This window comes from Anoplophora glabripennis, unplaced genomic scaffold (assembly GCF_000390285.2).
Source record: "Anoplophora glabripennis isolate ALB-LARVAE unplaced genomic scaffold, Agla_2.0 scaffold637, whole genome shotgun sequence".
NCBI classification, from domain to species: Eukaryota; Metazoa; Arthropoda; class Insecta; order Coleoptera; family Cerambycidae; genus Anoplophora; species Anoplophora glabripennis.
Window position 1 is genome coordinate 47117 of NW_019416847.1, and position 25959 is coordinate 73075.

Consider the following 25959-nt stretch of genomic DNA (forward strand, 5'->3'; position numbering starts at 1 on the left):
ATATACATATATATATATAGATATAAATAAGTAAAAATAGATTTGGTGCTTGATCTTTGGATCTAGAAGTCCCTTTCCACAAGCACGTAAGTTCTTGAGATCTGCGATAAGGAAGAAAATATAAACTTTAGGCGTACTTTTTTGTTTTTACTTTTATATTGGTCGAGCTTTACGAGTTGATTTGATTTTTATCTTATCAGTTTGGTTCCCAATTTTCACTTCAACTCGTTTATTGTTATCCTTGACATTAATTACATAATAATTTATGTGTTTGTAGATACATAATATGTTTATAGGTATGTCGTTCGATTTTTGTCATATTAAAATATTATAGTCCACGGGCTCACATACAAAAAGAAAAATGATTAAAAGCAAGCTGTAACTTTGCGTGCAGCTTAAGTTTGACGAGTCTCCGAAGATTTAACTATGAGGAAAATTCAACAGTGGGAAATTTTCCCGTGATTTTCAGGAAAACATGTAAATCTGGCATAGACATGGAATGTTATGACCAGCACTTTTTTTAAGATTAAATGAAAGATATATTTTTTTAAACCCCCCAAAAAATTTGTCCGACAAAAATTTTGGTATTTTAAGTTTGTCCCCCACCCCAAATATGTCGATTTGGTGACATTATGGTTGGTGATAACCAGCAAGCTGATTTTTCTGGGAGGGTTTGGTAATAAGATTTGAAATGAAAGTATCTTATTGTCCGACAAAATTCTTGAGAAGTTTTTGCAGTCCGACGCTCCGAAGATGTCGATTTAACGACAACATGGTTGGTGATAACCAGCAATCTGGTTTTGATTTTTTTCTCTAATAATTGAAATGTATAACACAATAATATACTTGTCCGCCAAAAAGATTGGAAAATTTGCCTTAAAAATGGGAAAGATAACTATTTTTGTGGTACCTAATGGTCATTCCGCTATAAAATAATTAATTTTTTAATGAAAAAATAAAGAAGAATAAATAAGAAAATTATCTTGTTAACAGGAGCAACAGAAATTCATAAATAATTATGTCTATAAAAATTAATTTAATTAATTTCCATCAAAATGATTTCTTTGTTCAAAGCATGTGAACATTTTATTTTATAAACTATTGTAACTATTATATAAAAAATGGTAACTGTAAAATGAATGCATACATTTTTGCTTGTTTTTTTAAATTATTTTTTGCAATCTTCTTTTGACAAACACTTTACATATAGTTTTGTTCTTGAAAAAACAATTAAACCATTTTTAAATCCTCATGGGAAAATAATAACTCAAGTGTAGTTAGCCCCCAAAGTTAGCCCCCTAGGCGGAACAACCGGACAATACTAAAAAATAACCCAAACAATAGTTGAAAGAGGTGTACTATAGCGCATTTCTACCATCAAAGTGAGTTGTTGTCGGGTCCGGGAGCGGAAATGGTGCGACATGCAAAGTTAGCCCCCTATTTTTGCTATAACTCTCATCGTACCCGGACAGGACGAAATGATCTAAGGAATAGTTGAAAGAGGTGTACTATAACGCATTTCTATCATCAAAAGTGACTTGTCCGGTCCGGGAATGGAAATGGCGCGACTTACAAAGTTAGCCCCCTATTTTTCCTATCTCATCGTACCCGAACAACTCTCGATTGACTCTTATCAGCGCTCACATGCTTCGCTCTGCATTTTTCTTGTTTTGAATGTTATTAATTAATCCCAGAAAAATCAGCTTGCTGGTTGTCACCAACCATAATGTCACCAAATCGACATATTTGAGGTGGGGAACAAACTTAAAATACCAAAATTTTTGTCGGACAAATTTTTTGGGGGGTTTAAAAAATATATATCTTTCATTTAATCTTTAAAAAAAAAAGTGCTGGTCATAACATTCCATGTCTATGCCAGATTGACATGTTTCCCTGAAAATCACGGGAAAACTTACCACTGTTGAATTTTCCTCATAGTCAAATCTTGGGAGACTCGTCAAACTTAAGCTGCACGCAAAGTTACAGCTTGCTGTTAATCATTTATTTTTTTGTACGTGGGCCCGTGGACTATTAATACATTCTCATTTTTGTTTCAACGAAAATATATTTATACTTAGCAGCGACTTGATTTGTAATTAATTACCTATGACAATGCAGCCTTTTTGTTTAAAATAAATAAGTGAAAATAAGCGTCTTATAATAGCCGTATCTTAATTACCTAAGGCCTCAGTTCATATCTCCCCTAACTGACCAATCAGCATTCAAAAATTAGCTGAAGTATCAGGTAAATAAAATATAGTTGTTATTGAATTATTTTACAACTATGGTTGGGGCGACATCTAGTAGGAAATGGCAAAACTACATATATACTGTGAAAAGGTTCGCTATAGAGATCTAACAAGCAAGCTAAAACTCTATTGTACTCCTAGGTGGCATGTCGATCGACATTATCGATTTATCTGCGTAGCAATCCAATACAAGTAATATTTAGTAAGTTATTACATTAGAAATTATAAATGTAATGAATAATATTCGTACCCACAAAACATTTTTGTAAGTCGTACTTATACATCATTAAATCCATATGAGTAACTAAATATTTAGTTACTCTTATGATTAAATCTAATGGCAATAATAGTGCTGCTCTCTAGATTGAACGATCTAAGCTCAGGAATAGATTGGAAACAATAGTGAAGGATATCATAAATTATTCTCCTACGCATATAGGGGAGGCTTGGAATACACTACAGAAACTTAATTTTATTATTCGTCCTTTATATAATTGACTGTAAGATGTCGCCACAGATATAATTTATAAATTAAAAAATATGAATATTTTAATATGTTACCCTCAAACAGTTTAATTTTTAAATTCTGTAGGATACAAATTGGGATTGAATAGCAATAGCAATTTTCTTTATTTTGTTTCGTTAGCATTCTCTTTCTTCTGTTCAGTTATAATTTATTCCAGTGTGTAAACCAGAAACCAGAAAAGTAAATTTAACAAATAAATACAACGAAATTCAACACTACTGATTTTTATAGTAGAGTCGTAGTCTTTAATTGTAGCACATTAAAAATTAATTTATAAATATACAAATATGACTATTGAATACTACGTTTGAAGTGAATGATACGTATTCTATTTTGTACAACTGTGCTTTAAATGAAATAAAACACTTCTCACTAGTATAAAGAGATTGTTTATTGTAAACCGCAACGCTTATCTCGAAAATCATGTGAACAATTGAGTTTATATTGTTTATTTATTTATCGTTTTGTCCCTATTGCACGTAAACAGTTAGTTTTATAGTGGGTACTATGTAACACTGTCAATACTGTATAGAATTGGTGTTCAAAATATATATTATATTATACGTAATTAACAGAGTGAAGCCAGCGGTTGTCAACAAGTTTTTGTTAAAAATATGATATCAAAATATGTTCTATTTTTCAAAAACGGCGCATCCTACGAATAAAATTGGAGGCCAATTTTATTCAGAACGGATGACAGATTAAAAAAAATATATATAAAAAGGGAAGAGTCAGTGGCGTACCATTTCTTTCATTAAAAAAGGTTGTGGCATTCTCGCACAAACACCACTGGTTCAAGTAGAAATATTCGGATCACAACAAAAAATGCAATCCCTCCAAAGAATTTTTCAAATTTCGAGTCAATATCTTTAAAACTGAAATAATTAATAAAAATAAATAAAAAATTAAAATTTACACACTGTATCTCGGAACTGAAGCATATTTCGACCTACGTTTATATGAACTTTTTTTCATAAAATAACTTTGGCTACCACCCCCTAAAATATTCCGCACTTATTTACAAACACCCTGTATTTCACCTTGTATGTATGATTAATTAAATGAATTTTTAGTTTAGTTGGAGAGAATATTTGAAATGTAAATAAGTCATGGTGTGAACAGTCGATTGACAGAAATATTTTTTTGTAAATAAATTTTTCTTTAATACCTTCTGACTTATCACACTGATACTTTTTTGGTTCGCTGACTCCACCATAAATTGTTATTTATCATATTAATTCTGCATGTTAAAGAAAAAAATTAAAATGTGAATTTCAATCCCCTCCTTTAAGAGGGTATATCACCTCAGGGGTGCAACTTTCATAGAAGGTATTTTTACTTCAATCCTCTTATTTTTGGCTCTATATTCACTGGTACCATTTTTGCTACTTCATTTAAAAACACCCTGTAGGGTACAAAATATGAACAGAAATAAATCCAAAAATGAAACAAAAAATAAGGGTTTCTGTTTAAAAAAATTATTCACAATAATTTTAAAGCAATTGTTGGCAGTCATGGCGATTGCGAACCAATACCCGGAAATCATGGGAGTTTTGATAGTGGTTAACCCATTACTTCGATACAAATGTCTTACCGATTCGAAATTAAATTATACCGATTAGAAACTAAATAACAGGCGAGAGAAAGGAAAGGAACTTCACAGGTATTTATTTAGTTTAATCTCATCTACCCTTCCAATAACTGCTGGTAAATAATAACGGCCAAAACGATTCCACATGCAACGTTTAGAAAACCATTGCTATAGAATAAATAGCATTACTACTTATTATGCCAGAAGGGCAGAAAGACGGTATATTGTAACATAGACAGTTTTTCTCAGTAGTCCATGTGACAAAAACAATTGATTGTCATGTTCAATTGATTTTGCCACATGAACAATTGAACATTTTTATGTTGCCACCCTATAAAATTGCATTTGCTGAGTAGCGAATTTCTTGACGATTATTTTATGTCGCAAAATAACAAACAATGCAAATATATTCCAAATATAAATAAGATTATTATTCGTCTGCCCCTATCTTTATTTCTAAACGAAAAAAAAGAAACAAGTTACTTTATAATATATTTATATACTTTCTATGAAAATAAAGTAAATAAAGATAACAGAATTATTATAATAAATTTATAAATTTTTTTATTCCTAAAGGATCAGTAGTTTCGTTTAATCCTATAATCGTGGAAAATTAACTACCAACTTTTATCAGATATAATGTATGTTGTTGTGATAGAAAAGGTTATCAAATTCCAATAACAAAAATAAAACCAATCATATTTTACACATTAACTGATATTGGTGATCGATTTTTTCTTTAAAATAATTATTATACTTCTTAAACAGTCTTTTATAAACACTTACATTTTAAAATCTAAATAAAGTGGGAATTTTATCATTCTTTTTGATGTTTCTTGATGATTTCGAGCACTTCTTCGACGTCCTCCTTAGATCCCAAATAAATCGGAGATCTCTCGTGGAGGCTAGTGGGTTGTATGTCCAAAATGGGTATCTTTCCGTTACTAGCGAGACCTCCAGCCTGGGTGACCAAGAAGGCCATCGGAATGCATTCGTATAACAGACGTAACTTAAAAATAATAACCAATTAATATCCCACGGTATCGGTTGTTTTAAATACATTCTTATCTCAAGTACCAACATAAAATACTTTGATTTGTTTGTTTGATATTAAACTACGTTATTTTTGCTAGTAGATAAAAATTTATATATTGTACTTAAAATTGTAAATGAACACACCTCTATTTACGATAAATACTTTATCAGTTACATCTGATCAAGATGAATGATGCTCGTTCGTATCTTTGTATTTTTCATGACGGAGTTTATTAGACTATCGTAAGAAATCACTAGTAACGGTTATTTATTTTACTTCCGATTCTCTTAATACATAAAATTAGCATATTTTAGTCTGGAAAACCAGGAAAACTTGAATTATCGTAGATCTGGAATTGTCAGGGATTTTCTTTTAATTCCAGGTATAATATTAGTCTTTATTTACGAGATGCTGCCACTGGATGTCCTCAGAATAAAAAAAAGTTGCCATAGATACGAGTCAAAAAATGCATAACGCTCTTGATGTAACATTTTTTCATTTACATGATTAAAAAAATAAAAAATTTAGAAAATTAGGCATTTTCAGAATCACCACTGAAGATGCCGACACTGTGTGGAATGAATATCAGGGCAGGCCTAAGGGTTATGATAACGGGTCCACCCCCACAGAGCCTAGACCGAGAACAAAAAGGGCAGGTCAACAATTTATATCCAAGGCTATGGAAGTATACTGTAAGTCTGTAACTGGCGATCAAGCACATATTCCTAGCAACCTGGAAATATGGGGGACATTTTTTACTCTAATAAAAAAATTCTTACCTTTCCATTTGGGGATGCAGTGGTGGCGGGATAAATAAAGATACCCCCATACTTAATCGTCCTGTGAACATCAGCAACCATCGATCCCACATACCTAGCATTGTACGGCTTGCCTTTAGCCGGATCCTTCTTATTCTGTACATATTCCTTCACGGCATCATCCCACATGTAACTATAACCTTCGTTTATAGCATAGATTTTGCCTCTATTTGGTACAGTCATGTTCTTATCTGTGAGAATGAACTCCCCGACACTTGGGTCTAACATAAAGCCGTGGACGCCATTTCCCGTGGAGATGACCATCATGGTGGCGCTTCCGTACAGTGCGTATCCAGCAGCCACTACGTTCCTTCCTGGTTGAAGAGCATCTTTAAGGCTAGGTATGGTGTTGTCCTCCTTTTTCAGGATGGCGAAGATGGAACCGATGGATACGAGACAGTCTATGTTAGAGGAGCCGTCCAAGGGGTCAAAGGCCACTATGTACTTGCCTCTGTTATCAAGTTCTATCTGTAAACATATAGAAGATATTGGTTTTACAGGTTTATAATTTTACCAAGATGGTACAAAAAAGAACAGATATTTATCTAAAAGTTTTTTGATAGTACCTCTATGACAGTTTCGTTTTCTTCTGAAATTAGAAGAGCTACAGTATATGATGACTGGAGCATATTAATAAATAATTCATTGGCCAAAACATCTAGTTTTTTTACTTCTTCGCCCTGTACATTTGTTTCTCCCACGGTTCCAAATCTGCAAAAATAAGGGTAATTTATACCGTAGATATTTTCTTTTGCGCAATAAATTTGGGTTACAATTAAATAATGTCAACCGTCTTGTCCTCTTTACAAAATTAATTAATTGCTATTAAAATCACAATCACAAAATAGTAGCTAAAAGAAGACGTTACATATCGCAATATTTCAGAATTTTGTCATATACTTTAGCATGACTGTACCAGTAAATACATTTAAAGTTGTTTCTGCATAATTAATCCCACTCCTGATTTACAACAACAGATATCTAAGGGCCGCTTTTATAAGCTAAGTTCTTCCCTTCAGGATGCTTAATACGGAATTAGTGCAGCTAATTGGCTGAATTTAAAAATCCGCCACATTTTTTTTAACTTCAACCAGTTGCTCTCATTTCAGTTATAATTCGACATGAGCAAAAGAATTCGCCTGAAGTAGGTAGGTACACTGTGATTTTAGTACTTATTATGGGTAATATAAATTACAGTCGAAATATTAAATTTTATGAGCTCTCTAAAAAACAGGATAAAAGAATGTTTGGAATATGGAGTATATTTGGTTGGACGACTGACATCACGAAACTTTTACCAATAGTGTAATCTTAAATCAGAGACTAATACTTAAGTTAATTCGTACTGGACAAATTTCACTAAGTACTTTGCCACTGCGCATCATACCCTCAGGTTTCAAATATATTTAATTTACGTTTAATATACACACCAATTGAAATCTTTAGCATCATTTTCTTAAAGCAAATAGTTCAATAAAAATAAATGAAAATTCATATCAAGGATTCATAATGTGTTTACTGTGGAATAATAAATATTTGGTTAAGAATTATCAAATAACTATTAAGTACCTAGATAATAATTTAAATAAATATTAATACTTAGGTTGAAAGATATTTGTTTACGATTATTTAAATCACAAAATTTCCAAACTATGTACAGTTTTCATTCTGTCAATAACCTGGCTGATTTGATATTCATTTAATGAAAGCTAAACTTGTTTAAAAAAAAAAAATGACAGTCACTTTTTAATACGTTCCCATTATACATATCATGGAGACTAGATAGTCTCCATGATACATATGCTCATGTTGTAGTTCAATTATTTGATAATATTACATACAAAGTTTCTTTGAAATTCTATCTGTTGTATTTGAAATATAAAAAAGGTAAGCAAATAAATACTATATAAAAAATACTACATCACTTACAATTGCGTGATGCCGGCTTTCCTCACGGCGCTACTGACCACTTTCACGGCCGTCTGGATGGCGTTGAGAAGTTGCGTTAGCTCCCCCGTAGCCTGTTTGAATCTCTTCTGCTCCTCCAGGAAAAACCTGGTCAGCGTTATGCAATTAGAATCTAGAGCGTGACTCGTCATGTTTCCACACGGCTGCTACAACGCGAACTGAACAGAATACTGAACGCGGGTGTCTGTAAAATAGATAAGTAAAAATAGTATTTGGTGCTTGACCTTTGGATCTAGAAGTCCCTTTCGACAAGCGCGTACGTTGTTGAGATCTGCGATAAGGAAGAAAATATAAACTTTAGGAGTACTTTTTTGATTCTACTTTTATTGGTCGAGTTTTATCGGTTGATTTGATTTTTATCTTATCAGTTTGGTTCCCAATTTTCACTTCAACTCGTTTATTGTTATTAGGGGTTTACGAAAAATATATCTGACCAATTGATCCGAGCGCTACCTGCTCTGGTCAGAGTGCTCTGTTAAATTGACTTTTTTCGTAAGCACCTACGAAACCGATCTAATCTAACCTCTATCTTATTATTTACTATTTAAATCACAGAAGATTTTAAATACAAATGTTTGTAAATGCTATAATCCGCAATTCAATGTATCGCAAATGAATAATTATAAGGAAATCGTTGTAGCGACTGTTATTGCTATAATTAATGATATCGAAGATCAAGAAGAGGAAGAAAAAAATTTGGAATTTGAAATGCAAATGCAAATACTCCATGAAAAAAGACGAAAGCGCGTCTGTATTAAAGGCTATGTGGAAGATATCGTTCCTGTAATGGATGGTAAGATTAAAAACTAAAATCAAATTAGTAATATTAGATACACAAATCTAGGTTTGTGTCAAGATACGTACTATCTATTTTCAAAATTTATTTTTTATGTAAAAGTAATTTTGTTTGTTTTATTTTTAGATTTTCGGGCACATTTTCGATTAAAGAGATCAACTTTTGAACATCTTATGAAACTTATTGCACCTCGCATAAAAATTAATATAAATAGTGTTGGGCGACCTTCAGGAAGTATTGAAAAAATGATGACTATCGCTGTGGATAGCTGCAAATAATTGTGTATATCGGTAACTGATAGTTAAATGTTTTATACTACAATGGTTTCATTTTTATAATTGAAAGTGATTTTATCAAATAAATTTGTGTTAAAGATTTTTTATTAAAATGTTCTTTTATAGTGATCTTTGTGATAGATTTCATGTTGCCATGTCTACTGCATGGGAATATTTTAGATGTATATGCAATGTTCTTGTAAATATGTCATCAACATTTATACAGTGGCCTAAACGTCGTAAAGCTAATACAATTATTAATGAATTTAAAGCTAAAAAGAATTTTATCAATGTACTAGGAGCAATTGATGGAACCCATATTGAAATATGCAAACCTTGGGAGAATCCAGTCCTTTTTCAACAGAAAGAAAAGATACAGTATACAAGCTCAAGTAATTTGTGATCACACTAAGCTATTTATTGACGTCTTTACCGGTAATTTTGTAAACTGAAGTATTGTAACAGTAACATGAAATTTATTTTTAATTTCTAGGTTACCCTGGAAGTGTACATGATGCTAGGGTATTTAAGGTCTCTGACATCAAAAAGAAAATTGATAGAGGCGACCTACTCTTTCCAAATGATTCATACCTGTTAGGCGATTCAGCATATGAAAATTCAAAATATCTATTAACACCTTATAGAGATGACGGATTTCTAAATGATATTAAAAAAAAGTATAATTATATTCATTCTTCTACTAGAGTAGTGATAGAACAAGTCATAGGTTTGTGGAAAGGTAGATTTAGGATCTTAAGATATTTAAATGTGTACAACACAGAAGACATAGCGAATATTATATTGGCCCTTGCAGTATTGCACAACATTTGTTTAGGTCTAGGGGATGATGATGTGGAATGTTACATATCGGATGAATTCAACGAAGACCGCAATGTCTCGGAAAATTCATCAACTTCAGGAGCTCTAAAGAAGGATCAAATAGCTGTTCATTTGTTTAATAACTGAAGAGTAATTTTTTATTGTCAAAAAGTATACATTACCCATACTAATATAAATTAATGTACTATGTAACTATTTAAGGTGGAAGGGATATAGGTATCTTGAATAAACATTTTGAAAAATATTCTTATTGTTTTTATTAATAATTCATTTAAACTTTATTAATGACACAAACTATTTAGAATATTTGTTAATTTGTTTAGAACCTCCATTCGTTCTTGATGTCTTAACATTGCATCCTCCCTATATTTTTTGAACCACTCTGGTTCTTCAGTTGCTAAACGGGCAGCAATACGACTTCTTTTTCTACTCACTGTAAAAAAAATATTTGCAATATAAATTACTGAAGATGAACTCGCTAAAAATGCTTACCCCTTCTTGTTGATCCTGGCGTCACAGCTTCTGGAGTGGTATGGTTTGGCGTATCGCAGTTACCTTCAGCATCTGAAGTAGTTGGAGTCATTGTTATTGAGGATTGTGAACTGTCTGTAAGATTTTTATTTTCACAATTTATATTCGATGCTATAGTACGAGGCAATACTTCGGGTCGGTTTTTCATAAATTCTTCAAAACAGTCGTAGTATTGCCATCTGATAGCACCCCTTCCACTTGCAATGTGTTTTTATCTTTAATATTTTTATACGTCTTTAGTAAACCTTTAATTTTTGTTTCAATTTGTTGCCAGGAGACAAGTATGTCTTTTTGCCATTTCAATATATAATGATTTATTTGTTTTTTTACCTTTGGACGTTGGATCCATGAAATGTTGTCGATAAAGAGATATTAAAAATTTTATTTGATGGTCTGTCCATCTAATTTTATTTTCATTATCGTCATTATTAGGTGTAGTTCCAGAATCTTCTGGAAGTGAGGCTGTTTCTATGGCACGAACTAAACCCTTCTGGTATAATTCATAATATTTTTCTGATATCTCTTCTGCAAATGTAGGATCTGAAATTATAATATATTAATTATAACAACCTATGTAGCACCTACATTTCCTATTAATTCAGTAATATAAAAACTTGCAATGCAATATTTATTGTTACTGAAAAACGAAATATACTATTTACCTACCTGTATTTGCTCGCAATAATTCTTGACTCGTCAAATAAACGTGAAAAGTGGTACCTGTATGATGTACCACTTCGGTAATATGTTCATCTACATCTACCATATTTAAATTATTATCTGCCATATTGCCATATTTGATATTTTCTTCGACAAGATAATTGAACACAACGAAATAACGTTAACAATGTTAACAACAGTCAACAAAACAATAAACAATATTTCTTTATAACATAACCCCTGACATAACCCATGGAGACTACACAACTCATAAACATAAGGCTTTTTTTCGCGAGTGAAGTCGTATGTTGTAGTATGTGTAGTATGAGTGAATATTACGTTTTTGCGAAAATAGTCAGTCGTTTAAACTACTATGTGACGTCACAAGTTTAGTTCAAATGACTGAACTCTTCACCCTTCAGCTGAATATTCTGTTGGTATATTCAACTAGTATTGTCAGCCGGTAACTTAACCTTTTTCTTTTTGACATTTTGTTTGAATGAGATTAAAAATCGTTCAGCAAATTGATGGATTCTGATACGGCTGTGGAAGTGGTCAGTTTAAATTTAAACTTTAGAGGCACAGATGTTTTAGTAAACGTAGACGTTGAAACAGCAAATATTTTACTTAGTGGTAAGATTAATTTTTTATATGGGATATATTTGCGATCCACTTTGCTTCAGGATTATCCTCTTTTTTTTGTGACCTAGGCCAGAGATAATATTGGTGGAATCATTTGTAATTCAGGTCTTTTTCGTATGAATTACATAAAAAACCGACCTAACCTCTTTCTAGTTTAATTTTTTTTATAAAAAATTTAACATACTTTTCACGCTTTTTAAATTTGCCACTTAAAAATATTCCAAAGAAAGCATTGATATATTCCTTCAGTTTTATTCGAAGCAAATACATTATTATTTAGTGAGATAACACCAATTCCCACAACACAAGCAATAAAGGATAACAAATTATGGTTACTCGTTAGAAGTTAGAACCCATATGTCAAATTGTCAAAGTCGTCAAAATACATATTACAATATGACAGGCTGCACCACTGAATAGTGAATATATACATTTTCGCGATCTGTTCAGGTTAGACAAGGTTAGAAAAAAGATGAAAAGAGATAGAAACAGTAACTACAAGTCAGACGTATTCACCAATATTCACTCGCGAAAAAAAGCCTATAGTTTTTAGTTTTTTAACGTTTTTACCAATAAAAATAAACAGCACGCATGCGCCAATTTCAGATCATTCTTTAATCTGACAAATAAGCAGGGGCGACTAGAGCGCTCAGATTTTCTATGTCTGAGCATTGAAGTTGCATTTTCGTAATGAGATCGAATGATCAGAGTGAATATTCGTAAGGCATATTCTTGATCCGACCACTCCGATACAATTATCGTAAACCCCTATTATCTGTAATCCTTGACATTAATTACATAACAATTTATGTATATTATGTTTATGGGTTATAGGTATGTCGTTCGATATTTGACATATTTGTAATTCATTATGACAATGCAGTCTTTCTGTTTAAAATAAATAATAAGAAGGTCTCAGTTCATCTCACCTAACTGACCAATCAGCATTCAAAAATTAGCTGATTGAAATCAGGTAAATAAAATACGGCTACTATTGATTTATTCTTTGACAACTGCGATTGGAGCGACATCTAGTAGCAAATAGGAAAACTACATATAGGTATACTGTGAAAAGGTTTGCTATAGAGATCGAACAAGCAAGCTAAAGCTCTATTGTACTCCTAGGTGGCATCTCGACATTATCGCTTTGTCGACATAGCAATTCCATATAAGTAATATATTATAAATATATATAGTAAGTTATTACATTAGGATTATAAAAGAAATTGTAAATCTAATGAATAATATTCGTACCCACAAAACATTTTTGTAAGTCATACATACATATGCTGTGCTTATACATTATTGCTGCTCTCTAGGTTAAACAATCTAAGCTCAGGAATAGATTGGAAATAATAGTGAGTAGGTAATTATAAATAATTCTCCTACGCATATAACGTATACAATACAGAAACTTGATTTTATTATGCGTCCTTTATATAATTGTCTGTAAGATGTCGCCACAGACCACAAACAGCATTTATAAATTAAAAATTATGTTTTAAGTATTTTAAAAACAGAATGTTGCTTACCCCCAAACAGTTTAATTTTTAAATTCTGTAGGACACAAAATGGAATTGAATAGCAACAACAATTTTCTTTATTTTGTTTCGTTATGGTTCTCATTCTTCTGCTCAGTTATATTTTATTCAAGTGTGTTAAATTACCCGAAAAGTAAATTTAACAAATAAATGCTTACTTCTTTATTGACAAATAAGTTACTTATTAAACTAAAGTTGTCATAATGTTCCCATACAAATACATACAACAAAATTTAACACTTCATTGGTTTTTTATAGTAGAGACGTAGTCTTTAACCATAGCACATTAAAAATTAATTTATAAAATAGATTGCAATACACAAATAACTAAGTATTGAATTGAGAAATACGTATTTCAATTTTGTATAAATGTGTTTTAAATGAAATATAACACTTCTCACTAGTATAAAGTGATTTTTCAGTGCACTGCCTTGTTTACTGTAAACCGCAACGCTTATCTCGAAAATCATGTGAACAATTGTATTGTACAAGCCAAGTTGAAATAGCAGGACACAGATAGTATTGCAGAGAAATATTGCTTTATAGGAATGTAGAATGTACAGGAGTCCATAAACATTTTTATAAAGATTTATTCAAAATTTCTTTTACAAATCGCTCAAAATATTGTTTATTGATTTATCGTTCTGTCCCTATTGCACATAAACAGTTACAGTTTTGTAATAAGTAGGTACTATGTAACAGTGTCAACACGGTATAGTTAGCTGATTTGGTGTACAAAATATACATTATGTTACAATAGAGAATAGAGTGAAGTTTTTATTAAAAATCTATTAATTAAATATTCTACACAGTAAACCATACCGCTGCTTTAAATATATGAATTATAGTTATACAGGCTTATTTTGTGAAAAAAAAGTTCATACAAACGTAGGTTGAAATAAGCTTCATTTCCCAGATACAGTTCAGTAAATTTTAATTTTTTATTTATTTTTATTAATTATTTCAAAGTTTGAAATATATTCACTCGAATTTTGATGGTTGTATTTTATTTAGAAATATTGAGAGCAATCCACTAGATAATGTATCAATAGAAATTAAATATACACAGCTTGCAAAAATATATGTCTGTTTTATTTTTTCCTCAAAACGGTGCATCCTACGAAAGAAATTGAAGAGGCCAATTTCATTCAGAATTGATGGCGGATTTCTAAAAATATATCAAAACGGGAAAAAGTCAGTGGAGTACTATTTTTTTTTTATTAAAAGAGGTTGGGACAACTGACATTCTCGCGCAAACGCCACTGGTGAAAGTAGAAATATTCGGATCACCCCAAGAAATGCACATTTATCCCTCCAAAGTGTTTATTAAATTTCGAGTCGAGTTTAAAACTCTGAAATAATTAAAAAAAAATAAATAAAAAATTAAAACTTAAACACTCTGTATCTCGGAAATGAAGCATATTTCCACCTACGTTTATATGAACTTTTTTTCACAAAATAACTTCGACAACCACCCCCTAAAATATTCCGCACTTATTTACAAACACCCTCTATTTCATCTTGCATGTATAATTAAATTAAATTAATTTTTAAAGGATTTGCTTCTATAGGGTGTTTACTTGGAGAGAATATTTGAAATGTAAATAAAATAAGTCATAGTGTGAACAGTCGATTGACAGAAATATTTTTTTGCAAATAAATTTTTTTAATATCCTCTGACTTATCACACTGATACGATAAAAACTTTTTTGGTTCGCTGACTCCACCGATAGCTACTGTTTTTTTTACGGTTACAATAGCGAATATTGATGAAATAGACTACTTTGTGTTAGTTCTGGAAATAGAATGCAATTTCACAATGTTACATTTCATTTTGATATAAATATTAAGAAATAGTTAACTATTTAATGTTTTTTTCAGTCATTAGTGATCGCTATTTGATTTTAATAACCAAAAACGAACCAGTAAAATACCTGCAAAATGCAACTGTTAGACAAAGTTAATTTTCTACTAATTTAAATAGTAAACTATCAGGAATCAGCGGGGGTAGGTATTTTGTGCACCTCTTAATGAAACCTCCAACCCCACAATATTTTTCCCTTCGCGCCCTCCACTCGGGTGCCCTCCTCACCGGGAATATGTTCCCTTTCGTGTTTTGAAAATGCATCCGCTGCCGTACAGCGGGAAGGTTACAACGTGTAATCATCGGCCACACGTACGACTGCCGCTGCACGTAAGGTTACTACCCTTACCTTGTCCGGGCCGCCGCAGTGCGTTTCGAGGGTAGTGGTGGCTACGCTACGGCTCCCGGAACCCGGAAACGCCGGTATCGCGTTGGAGAACGAACGTAATATACCGGTAAATGGAAGGAATTTGCACAGTATGGAAACGTGGTGGGATAATAGCTGAATTAATGTTTGTCGTTGCTTTCCTGGACTGAGCCAGAGGGAAGATGGGGTGTAAACTGTAATAGTTGGCTTTTTACTTTCAACACGGCACGAAATAGCGTTTTCTAAAACGAAAGAGTCTTAAATTTTCTGTGACATAATAATTGCAGAGTAAAATACACTAGGCACAAAAGTTAAGGGATATTTAAAAAATCCCAAAATTTTGAGTGATTTTCAAAGAGCTGTAACTTGAAGGGAAATGGTCGTAGAGAGAATAAAAAAAAGGAAATTGAAGCTTCAAGTGTCTAGTTTTCAGATCTGCAGATTAAAATTTTTTATCGTCAGCAGTTTCTGTGTAATCGTAAGAAAATCAGCGGAAAAAAAATTTTTGTAAAATTTTGCTTTTTTTTAAAAAAAAGGCCTATGGACTTCAAAAAATTTTTTTGGTAATTTCACGATAAAGCTCTTTTACATAATTTAATTCTCTTCAATTTGAGCGGTTCCGGAGCCTTGTACGATTATTTGTCGCTGAGTTGCCTTCGATCAAAGCAAAAAAATCATTTTTGACTTTGGCAATCAATTACTCGGGAAATAATTATGGCTTTTTGATAAAAAATATTTTTTCAAAGTGAAAATGTTTGTTAGAAAAAAGGTAAAAAATTGCATAATTAGGAATATTTGAATAACTTGGTATAACTTTGCAAATAATGAATAAACTAAGGATATCGATTGTAACTTTTCAACCTCAAAGTGTCCTAAAGAAATCCTGATAATTTCAAAACGCTGCGATTTTTTTTTCCTAGTGCCCGGAATGTTTAAATTTGTCGTTGAAGCTTCAATTTCCTTTTTTTTATTCTCTCTACGATTATTTCCTTCCAAGTTACAGCTCTTTGAAGATCACCCACAATTTGAGAATTTTTTAAATACCCCTTAATTTCTATGCCTAGTGTATAAGATGTAAAAAACATATTTATGTGTGTGTAAAATTTTAAACTTATACAGGGTGCTTTGGAGGGATCCGGAAGTTAAAATAGTCCGATCTTACCTTATTGCAAAAGTAATACATAATAACAACAAAAACGAAAAAAAAAATATTTTATTCTCAATACTTTGTAATACATATTGAACCAAATTGAGCCTACAGTGGTTTATCCTGACACGGAATTCAAATTTCGTCAAAATTTCACTCAAATTTCACTCAATTTTACCCAATAAAGTATCAATTTCTGCCCATACCCGATTGAGTGAATTTTTCACTCTATTAGTATGAGTACAACAGAGTGAAATTATTGCATCAGAAATGAGTTGAGTTTTACTCAAATCCGAGTTACTGCTAACTATCAATTGAGCGACTTTTGACTATTCTGAGTATCTATATAAAAACAATTTAGAGTTGACTTTTTCTCTATGATTTAAATNTGAAATATAATCACAAATGAGTAAAATGATCAAAATGCCCAACATTGAGTGAAAATGTACTCAATAATTTCACTCAATGAATCCACTCCGAACCTTCCTTTCACTCACGCCGATTTTTTTACAGTGTATGTTTGGCATGCAGCGCACATGTAAAAGATCTCAACTTTTTTGGACCTCACAATATGTTATTTCTGATATTAAATATAGGTGCTTCACACTTTTCTACGAATAATCAGTTTTCGAGAAAGCAGGGGGTTTAAATTTTCAATATAAGTAACAAGTAATTATTAAACAATTCTAGTTATCTACCTTCTACATTTGGTGTATAGGTTCATAGTTTATGGGTTTTGGACTGATGAGTTTTGAGTTGAAGAACATAAGAGATATAAATTGTGAGTTTATTGATTTAGAATAATAGGTATGGTATATGGGGTAAGAGTTAGTTTTTATTCTATGGTTTAAGAACATACCTGTAGGTGCAAAGATTTTGGGTCATTTGTTAATGGTACATTGGTTTATGGAATATGGGTTTATGAGTTAAGGGGTCAGAGTTAATGGGTTTTTGTTTTATGGGTTAAGGACATATGGGCAAAGATTTAGGGTTTATGTGTTAAAGGTTTGGAGTTTCTAAGTTTATGGATTTAAAGGACATAAGAGCAAAGACTGAGGGTTCGTGGGTTAAAGTTTTATGGGTTTATAGATTTAGAGATTATTGGTTAAGATTTATGAGTTACTGCTTCAGGATTTATGGGTTGTCGAGTTTTGATTTAATTTCTATGACTTTAGCTCTAAGATTTAAAAATTAATGTGCAAATATAAATATGCATACTGTCGAGAGTATTCAAAAGAAAAAAGTGTGAATTTACGCCTTTTTAACGTTGTAATAAATTGTCCCATTATACATGCTCATTTTCTGCAGAGATACACAAATTACGGTTTAAAGAGTACGTTAAAAATTGTCTGTCCAGCGAGTTTTGACGCGAAAAATGTCGATTCACATCGCTGTGCGCCGCTATCCGGTTTCATTTTTAAAAAGCACCATTTTTCTGGGTGTATCAACTATGCAGATGTTGTGCAAAATTAACCCGTTCAGCGGGGCCAGTCCAATGATTGATAAACCGGATGGAAATTTTAATTCACCGGGGGTCGACCGGGCTCTAATTAAAATTAAAACACCCGAAGGCCGGAGTTCCCCGCATCGGCCGTCCGCCCCACGGAATTTATCGGCAACGAAAACACGCACCGCAGCATCCCCCTAATTTGCTTAATTCTTCCGGGACGTTGTTTGCGGGACTGCGATGCGATTACTCCGCTAAATATTGGTCTTTTTGCGGTATCGAATCGACTGATTCCATCGACCCTCCCGCCGGATTCGTTAATGCCAATGCCCCGCGAAAAATGTGTTATCGGGGTAAACGTACGTGACCAGGTTATCCGATAGGCAAAGTAGGCTTAGAGAGCGGCTACACTGAAGAAAATATTTTTATTTCATGCTGTACGGTGGATCCTTGCTTATGCAATCACTTTTTGGTCCAGAATAGTCATTTTCCTGTCAAGATCATAAAGTGGTACGTTACAATGAGAGCAGGCAGATTGTAAGGCGACATCGAATACGTGAATATTTTTTCTTGATTTTTTTTTATGAAATTCTTCACAATAGTCTTGATTGTCCATCTATACTGGCTAAACTAAACATGTCAGTTTCACGACGATCACAAACATTTCATCTGGAGAAAGCTCAAACGACCTTCTTATAGCTGTTTTACATTGACAATTTATTCATTAATAAATTGACGAAGTTCTTCATTAATTAATTCACGAATTTATTGGTAAACAGTGTGGTTTTACACTGCTACAGACTTTGTCAAGTTTTTTGACGTATGAATCACTTCCACCAATGAATCAAAGAAGCAAATAAATTTCAAAAATGTCACCTTTCCACTCATAATTGTAGTGATACAACAGCGGTACCGTTCTGACATATATAAATATTAGTTTTTGTAAGTAACAAATCAGTAAAAACAGTGCAAAACTTGTACGACGCCACACAATTATTTACATATTCCAATAACATAACCTCATTACTGATCTGAGGCTGGAAATATGTTGGGTTGGTACTTCCGAACTTCACGAAGAAATTGAGGAAATTAGAACATGCTCTAATTCGTCAAGAACTTAATGAATAAATTCATGAAGTTATTTGACAGTAGATTTGGTGCATTACACTTGTCCAATTTCTTGATGAAGCGACTTCATGAATTAATTGATCAATAAATTGTCAATGTAAAACAGCTATTACAAAATTTTCCTTTACATTTTATGTGTAGAATTCAAAATAAGCGTTACAGCGACATTGACATTTTTAATTGTACCTTTAATAGTTGTAAATCATATTTTAAACATTAGTTTTATTAGTTTCTGTTAGAACGACTTTTTTTATTGCGTTACTGTTATTTTTTTCAACATAGCATGTTATATTATTTCCTATCTGCACCTTCCTGTTCTGTAACTGGATCTAAACCTGTAGAACAGTGTATTTTCAAATAAATAAATGAAGAAATATATAAATAAATAAATTATAGTGTCAGAGCCGCTGAAAAGTTGCTAGGCAACTTTCCGGACTTCTCTCTTACTGACAAAATCGTCAAAACAGAAACCACCCGTGAAAAAGTAATCTTTTTAACAAATTTTTTAGACCAAACAGAACAACGCTTAGAATCTAATTATTATTAATATTAACAGTAATAGCACAATTTGAGTTTCTACAAAATTAATTTTTCGACATTTTCGATAAATTTTCAGTTGACAAAGTGAGTCTTTTTATAATAATAATAATAATATGCCTTTATTCACAGTAAAAGAAAATATCCTACAAAAAATAATTAATAATGGGTGGCGGTATCCAACAGAGCTGCTTTTTTGTCACCTATTTGCAAAATACAAATGTCAAAATAATTTGTCATTTTTTCCAAACTTATTTATGATTTTATTAATTAAACAATATACATTTTAAGTAATAGGTATAACATTTCAATACAAAACAGTAACTATTTTAAACAGGACTATTACACTTTATTTTGCACTACATGTAAATTGAAAGTGCCGATCAAAGGCGTCGCAGAGAGGGCAGTAGCCCCACCCTAGACATTCGAAAAAAGTACAAAAATTTTCTTAAACTAAGAAAATATTAGATTGCAAATTTTTAATAAAATATTTTATTTACTTTAATATAGAAAATTAATCCTTTATTCTTTTAAAAAACAATTGTAATATAGTATAAATTTTATATTAAAAAGTAATACAGTTCCGTATTTTAAAAATTTAGCTCTGGAATTTTAAATTATAAAAAAATAAGAATAAAAGTCTGGCTGAAAAATAACTATGGTACAAAATCATCTCAATGGCCCAGCAATGATGTGTATACACAGAAACCTTGAAGATTTTAATTTAATTTTATTTAAAGAGGTCAACACATTTTCAAAAAATCCGAGAAGATTATGTTTTACCTAATTTTCGTTGAACTTCTTTATTTTTTCGTTATTCATATATTTTTTATGTTTTTTTTTGTATTAAAGAGATTTTATTACAATATTTCTAAAAAAAATTAATGCTGTTCCTATTTCTACCGACAATTTACATTTCCCCCATCCTCTCTCTTATCTTGCCAGACCCAGCGCTGTCAGTTATCGTAGCTTTTAGCTGGTGTTCAATGAGACTGCTACTGTAATTGTTTAAGTTTACTGCGCACGTTGTATTACTGGAAAAACAATTTATTAATTTGAATTACCTTTTCTAGCAGAAATCTATTATCAGGTGCTTCTTTTAAAAATCTCTCAATTTCCTCTTTCGTTGGATTTCTGGATTTTTTCGGACGGTATCTAACTGATTTGCTTTTCAAATATGGTATTATATTAGTTTTAGAATTTTTCTGATATTTATATTTTTTTTGGCATTCAGTGTACTTTTTACATGGAATATACTGGCCATAACGTCGAAGGTTAAATTTTATTAATTTTATATCAAAATATGCCAGTAATACCGCTTGGAACACTTTAAATTTTCTTTGAATTCGTTGTAGGCAATCTCGTACTGTCTCGATGATTTTTTGCGAATTAATTGTGAAACAGCACTTTTTGCCGCTTCCAATACTTCCCCTGGTAAATGTTCGTCTTCACTTTCCGAGCTCATTTTGAGTTAAACACTACTAGAATATGAATTACAATATAACATTCTGACACTACTTTTTCAAACAATTAATTTTTATTGTTTATTAGATTCCTGTCAATATGATAGCCACCGCGTCTAAACCGTTTTGATTCAAACACGGTTCAAACAATTTCAAATATAAATGAAATTGTTGTATATAACACAATTGTCTTATTCTATTGCAGTTTTCGAAAAAATATTGTCTGCATCTACTAAGCTCGGCAAAATAACGTCCATTCTTGAGCGCAAAAGTACTTTTGTTTTTCTATTATTGCAGCACCTGTACAAAATTTTCTGACTTTTCCTTCTATCTATGGAAATCCTTTTTTTTTGTAATATTTTATCTTTTTGTGCGGTAATTGCCTATTACTTAATATTAATAGTACATGTAACTGTACAGGGTTATTCACATAACATTTTACCCCCCTTAACTTTTTTATTCTTTGATTTAGACAAAAATAATTAATATAAAAGTTGTAGGGAATCTTTCTGTGAGTTTAATGAGTTTATGAAAATAGAAATTATACAGGGCGTTCCAGAGATACGCACCAACCTTATGTTTTTTTAAATGGAGCACCCTGTATATTATTCGATTTTCTGAATCTCTGCCTCTTCCTGATTCTAACAATGTATATATGTTGTAGGTTTACTTAACAATTTGCTCAATATTCTGTTTTGAATAACTGAATCTCGCAATGGGCAATATAAAAATTGCTATGGAAAATAAAATTATAATATTAGATATTTATGCTCTATTTTAAATAAGTATTGTCTAAGTGCTACTTAACGGCATTTGCTATGTGTGCTGGAGCGCAGTCTTGCTGCCAGACAATATTTTGCACATCAAAAGCATTTACTAAATTACATATTTCTCATCTCAGAAGTTCAATATATTTCAGTCCATTAAAGAGATCAAATACTGGAGCTGTTTTGCCTCTGAGTAGAGATATATTGGTGTGGATTTTCTGAAGCCCAGTGATATTAAAACCGTAACTTTTTGTAAAAGTGGCCTCATCAGTCTAATAAATTATAAAAACAAATAATAATAGCAATATCAAACATGATGGCAGCGGTAATAGTAGTAGTAGTACCGTTGATGCTGGCGATAGGTACTTAAAAATAGTAATTGTAGTAGTAACAGTAGAAGAAGTAGTAATAGTTGTTGTTGCGGCAATGTAATACTATTAATAGCAGCATTACGAACCTATAAATTCCTCATTTTATAAATGTCTATCTACCATTATTTGGCAAAACTCGCGCCGCCTATTAGTGTCATTTCCATATAATTTTGTACCAGGCGATAACAATATGGTTTATATTTGTTTACTTTCAATACTCTCTGAATCGAACGCCAGGATATTTCCAAATACCTTAAAGTAAAATCATTTCTTGCATATTTTCAGTTATAACGTTGTGGGGTTTATTTCTTCTTTCCTTATTTTTTACCATACCAGTATTTCTCCATTTGTTGTAGATATATCTGATATATATTTTATGAGGTATACGTCTTGGGGGAATCTTCGTGCAGATTCGCGTCTAGTGCGCATGGCATTCTTCTCACAAGAAATATAACATTCAACAATATCATTTTTTTCATTAACACTATAAAAGTTATAAACCATTTACGGAAGTGCGGAAAATAGTGTTACATCTGTCAAATCGGTTCTATGAGAACATGTTTATTTTACATAGCGATTTTGATATTTATTATTCATGGCGAGATTCAGTCTTTCACTGCAGAATATTGAGCAAATTATTATATAAATCTACAACATATTTACATTGTTGGATTCAGGAAGAGGCAGAGATGCCGAAAATCGAATAATATACAGGGTGTTCCATTAAAAAAACAAAAGTTTGGTTCGTATCTTTGGAACGCCCTGTATAATTTCTATTTTCATAAACTCATTAAACTCATAGAAAGATTCCCTACAACTTTTATCTTAACTATTTTAGTCTAACTCATAGATAATAATTATTTATTTTTATTCCAACAAACGCCAGTTAAAAGAAGAACCCCACATTCAATAACCCGCTGTCTATTTCTGTCCCAGTTTTTATAGAGACTTATTGTAGTGTTTATTTAAATACGACACATCGTTCATTGCAGCAATCCGTAGTAACAAACCAGCGACGAGACAAGACAAGATACATTACGACATGGGTGGAAGAAACCAATACACCGAGCGAAAGTGATCGGTCGATCGATCATCGCCACCTTATTTTGTGTTTTTGACACTTGTCTAATATAAGAAACAAAAGAAGATTAATGTTTGGGGGGGATCCGCTTGAAAAGTGGTGATTTCGCACGTAAACATGACGTCACCGGGCATCGAAATTTATGATCGGGTAGGCCGTGGAAAGCGGGGAGGAACAAAGGGGTGCCCGGCCGACGACGTGGAAACCACATCTGGAAACAAAACGGGCATTGTTGTCGGTTTTTTCAAAGCTCCGCACTCGGAACTGGGTGATGAAAAGAAGGCTATTACCGGTATTATTTCTTAATATCGGCGAAATTGATGACCGGGGTCGGACCGTTTCGTTACGTTCCAGGATCGGTCTGAACAATGAAAGATAACAGAGTAGATCAAAAAAAAAGAAAAAAATTTTTTTTGAGGTAACTTTTCTTCAAGGAAATCAAAAATAAAGTAACAGTCCTTCAGAGTTTAAAATCACTTTTTGAAAATTATAAAAAAGAAAAAATCTTCAAAGATTTTTTGATAACTACATTGTACAGGGTTAGTCACTATAATCTAACTTATTGTGAGTTTATTACTGAAATTACAAACATGTTGTTAATACAAAAGTTTTAGCTTTTTTATGAATTTTTATAATACAGTATTAGAAAAAACAAATGAGTACCTGTTTAAAGAATTTTTTTTTAAATGGTACACCCTATATATTAGAGCATACTTAGCTTCGTTAAATTTTTCTCTTTTCAAAAATATAATATATGTTACTGTTTGATTCAGGACTTTTCGACATATTTCAGTTTAAAACTATTTTTGAAAAAACAGGAGGAAAATTTATGACTGACCGATCGCAGTTGATATGGACGAGGCACGCGTAGTGATGTTAAATTACTTGTAATTTATGGAAATGTAATTTTACTGGTAACATTTCATGTAAGTTACAAATTAGCTTTGTAATTTATGACATTTAAATTTTACGACATTTTAAAGTGTACTCAGCTTGTTTAGCTTCTCAGTACTCAGCTTCTATAAAACTAGTCCTGCAATTCAATGATTAAAAAATAATATTTGTCGATTTTTATGCAAAAAATTAAAATTTTTATTCATATAAGTAACATTCATATAAGTGCAGCAGTAAAAATAAAATAAATCAAATCTAAATACAAATATTTAGGTTTCTATTTAAAACTTAGCTTTTGTTTCTTTAAGCATTTGTTTTTCTGGGACATAGGCCTTTTTTGGTAGAATGTATTACAATTAACAGTTTTTAATTCTTCGTCCTTTATTTCTGTTTCCTTTTCTACCTCTTTCGTTCTATCTATTTCTGTCAGTTCGGTCTTTGCATGGTCAACCTAAATTTTAGTCAAAATTACGAACGAAAAATGCAACGTAAAACAAACCTTTTCAAGTGAAATATTTTGTATAACAATAACACGTGTTTTTTCATTACATTTTGCCTCAAATCCTTCTTTTCTTTCAGGTAATACCTTATTCTTAGAGCTTGTATAATCCTAGCCCTCAACCTCAGTATCACCATACTCTTCAGAATTAATGCTAAAATAAAAGAAAGGTTATAAAACCTTAAATGTCAAAATTGAAATTGGCGCGATATTTAAAATTAAGTATAAATTAACATTAATTACAGTAAATTGCGTAATTTACGTAAGTTACAAAAATTACATAAATTAAATCCGTTATCTCGCGGTGATATTACGGTAATTTTACAGTAATTTATATAAGTAACAATGTGTCATTTTACCATTTACTAGGCACGCGGATAACTTCAAATTTTTCGTTCTTACTAAACATTATTTCTTTGTTAAAATAGTTTGTTATAGGAATTAAATTAATGATGATAAATAAACTTCTGTCAAAGTCATTTGTTTGTTCCGCGTGCCTCGTCCACAGCCACTGCGATCCGTCAGACATAAATTTTCCTTCTGTTTTTTCAAAAATAGTTTTAAACTGAAATATGTCGAAAAGTCCTGAAGCAAACAGTAACATATTATATATTTTTGAAAAGAGAAAAATTTAACGAAGCTAAGTATGTACTAATATATAGGGTGTTTAAATTTTTTTTCTTTAGGTTAGTGATTTCCATTATTCAATTGTTTTTTTCTAATACTGTATTATAAAAATTCATAAAAAAGGTAAAACTTTTGTATTAAAAACTTTTTTGTAATTTCAATAATAAACTCACAATAAGTTGTCAGATTATAGTGACTAACTCTGTACAAGCAATGTCATGTCAAATTTTGGTTGCAGGCGGTATATTAGTCATCCACGAAATCTCTCATTAATTCCAATTTGATGCAGTTTTC

The 25959-nt window shown here is 31.6% G+C and overlaps 2 protein-coding genes across 3 annotated transcripts in view; both read right to left on the bottom strand.

Moving 5' to 3' along the window:
* LOC108911569 (fructose-1,6-bisphosphatase 1) overlaps positions 1-8423 on the bottom strand; it is a 17381-nt gene extending 8958 nt beyond the window's left edge. Inside the window, exons 1-4 of one of the 2 annotated variants that reach the window (XM_018716545.1) lie at positions 8150-8387; positions 6787-6931; positions 6182-6688; positions 4884-5375 (exon numbers count right to left, since the gene is read on the bottom strand). In XM_018716545.1, the coding sequence (XP_018572061.1) occupies positions 5184-5375; positions 6182-6688; positions 6787-6931; positions 8150-8319 (1014 nt within the window). In that variant the 5' untranslated portion in view covers positions 8320-8387 and the 3' untranslated portion in view covers positions 4884-5183. Of the gene's footprint in view, positions 1-4883; positions 5376-6181; positions 6689-6786; positions 6932-8149 lie in introns of those variants that run through there. The other variant, XM_018716544.1, reaches the window with a different exon arrangement.
* A 1947-nt stretch (positions 8424-10370) lies between these two features.
* On the bottom strand, positions 10371-11440 carry LOC108911571. Its single transcript, XM_018716546.1, has 4 exons — positions 11297-11440; positions 10998-11170; positions 10592-10712; positions 10371-10532 (listed from the first exon to the last, which is right to left on the bottom strand). Exons 1-4 carry the CDS (start codon positions 11415-11417, stop codon positions 10381-10383), a joined length of 567 nt encoding a protein of 188 aa, XP_018572062.1. The 5' UTR covers positions 11418-11440; the 3' UTR covers positions 10371-10380.
* Positions 11441-25959: the final 14519 nt, after the last annotated feature.

Excerpts from the sequence above, each read along its gene's own strand:
- LOC108911571 (XM_018716546.1), bottom strand. The coding sequence starts at position 11,417 with ATGGCAGATAATAATTTAAATATGGTAGATGTAGATGAACATATTACC. Across the intron at positions 10,713-10,997 it reads AAATAAAATTTTTAATATCT|CTTACAGACAGTTCACAATC; the intron begins CTTTATCGACAA and ends GAAAATAAAAAT. Across the intron at positions 10,533-10,591 it reads GCCAGGATCAACAAGAAGGG|TGAGTAGAAAAAGAAGTCGT; the intron begins GTAAGCATTTTT and ends TTTTTTTTACAG.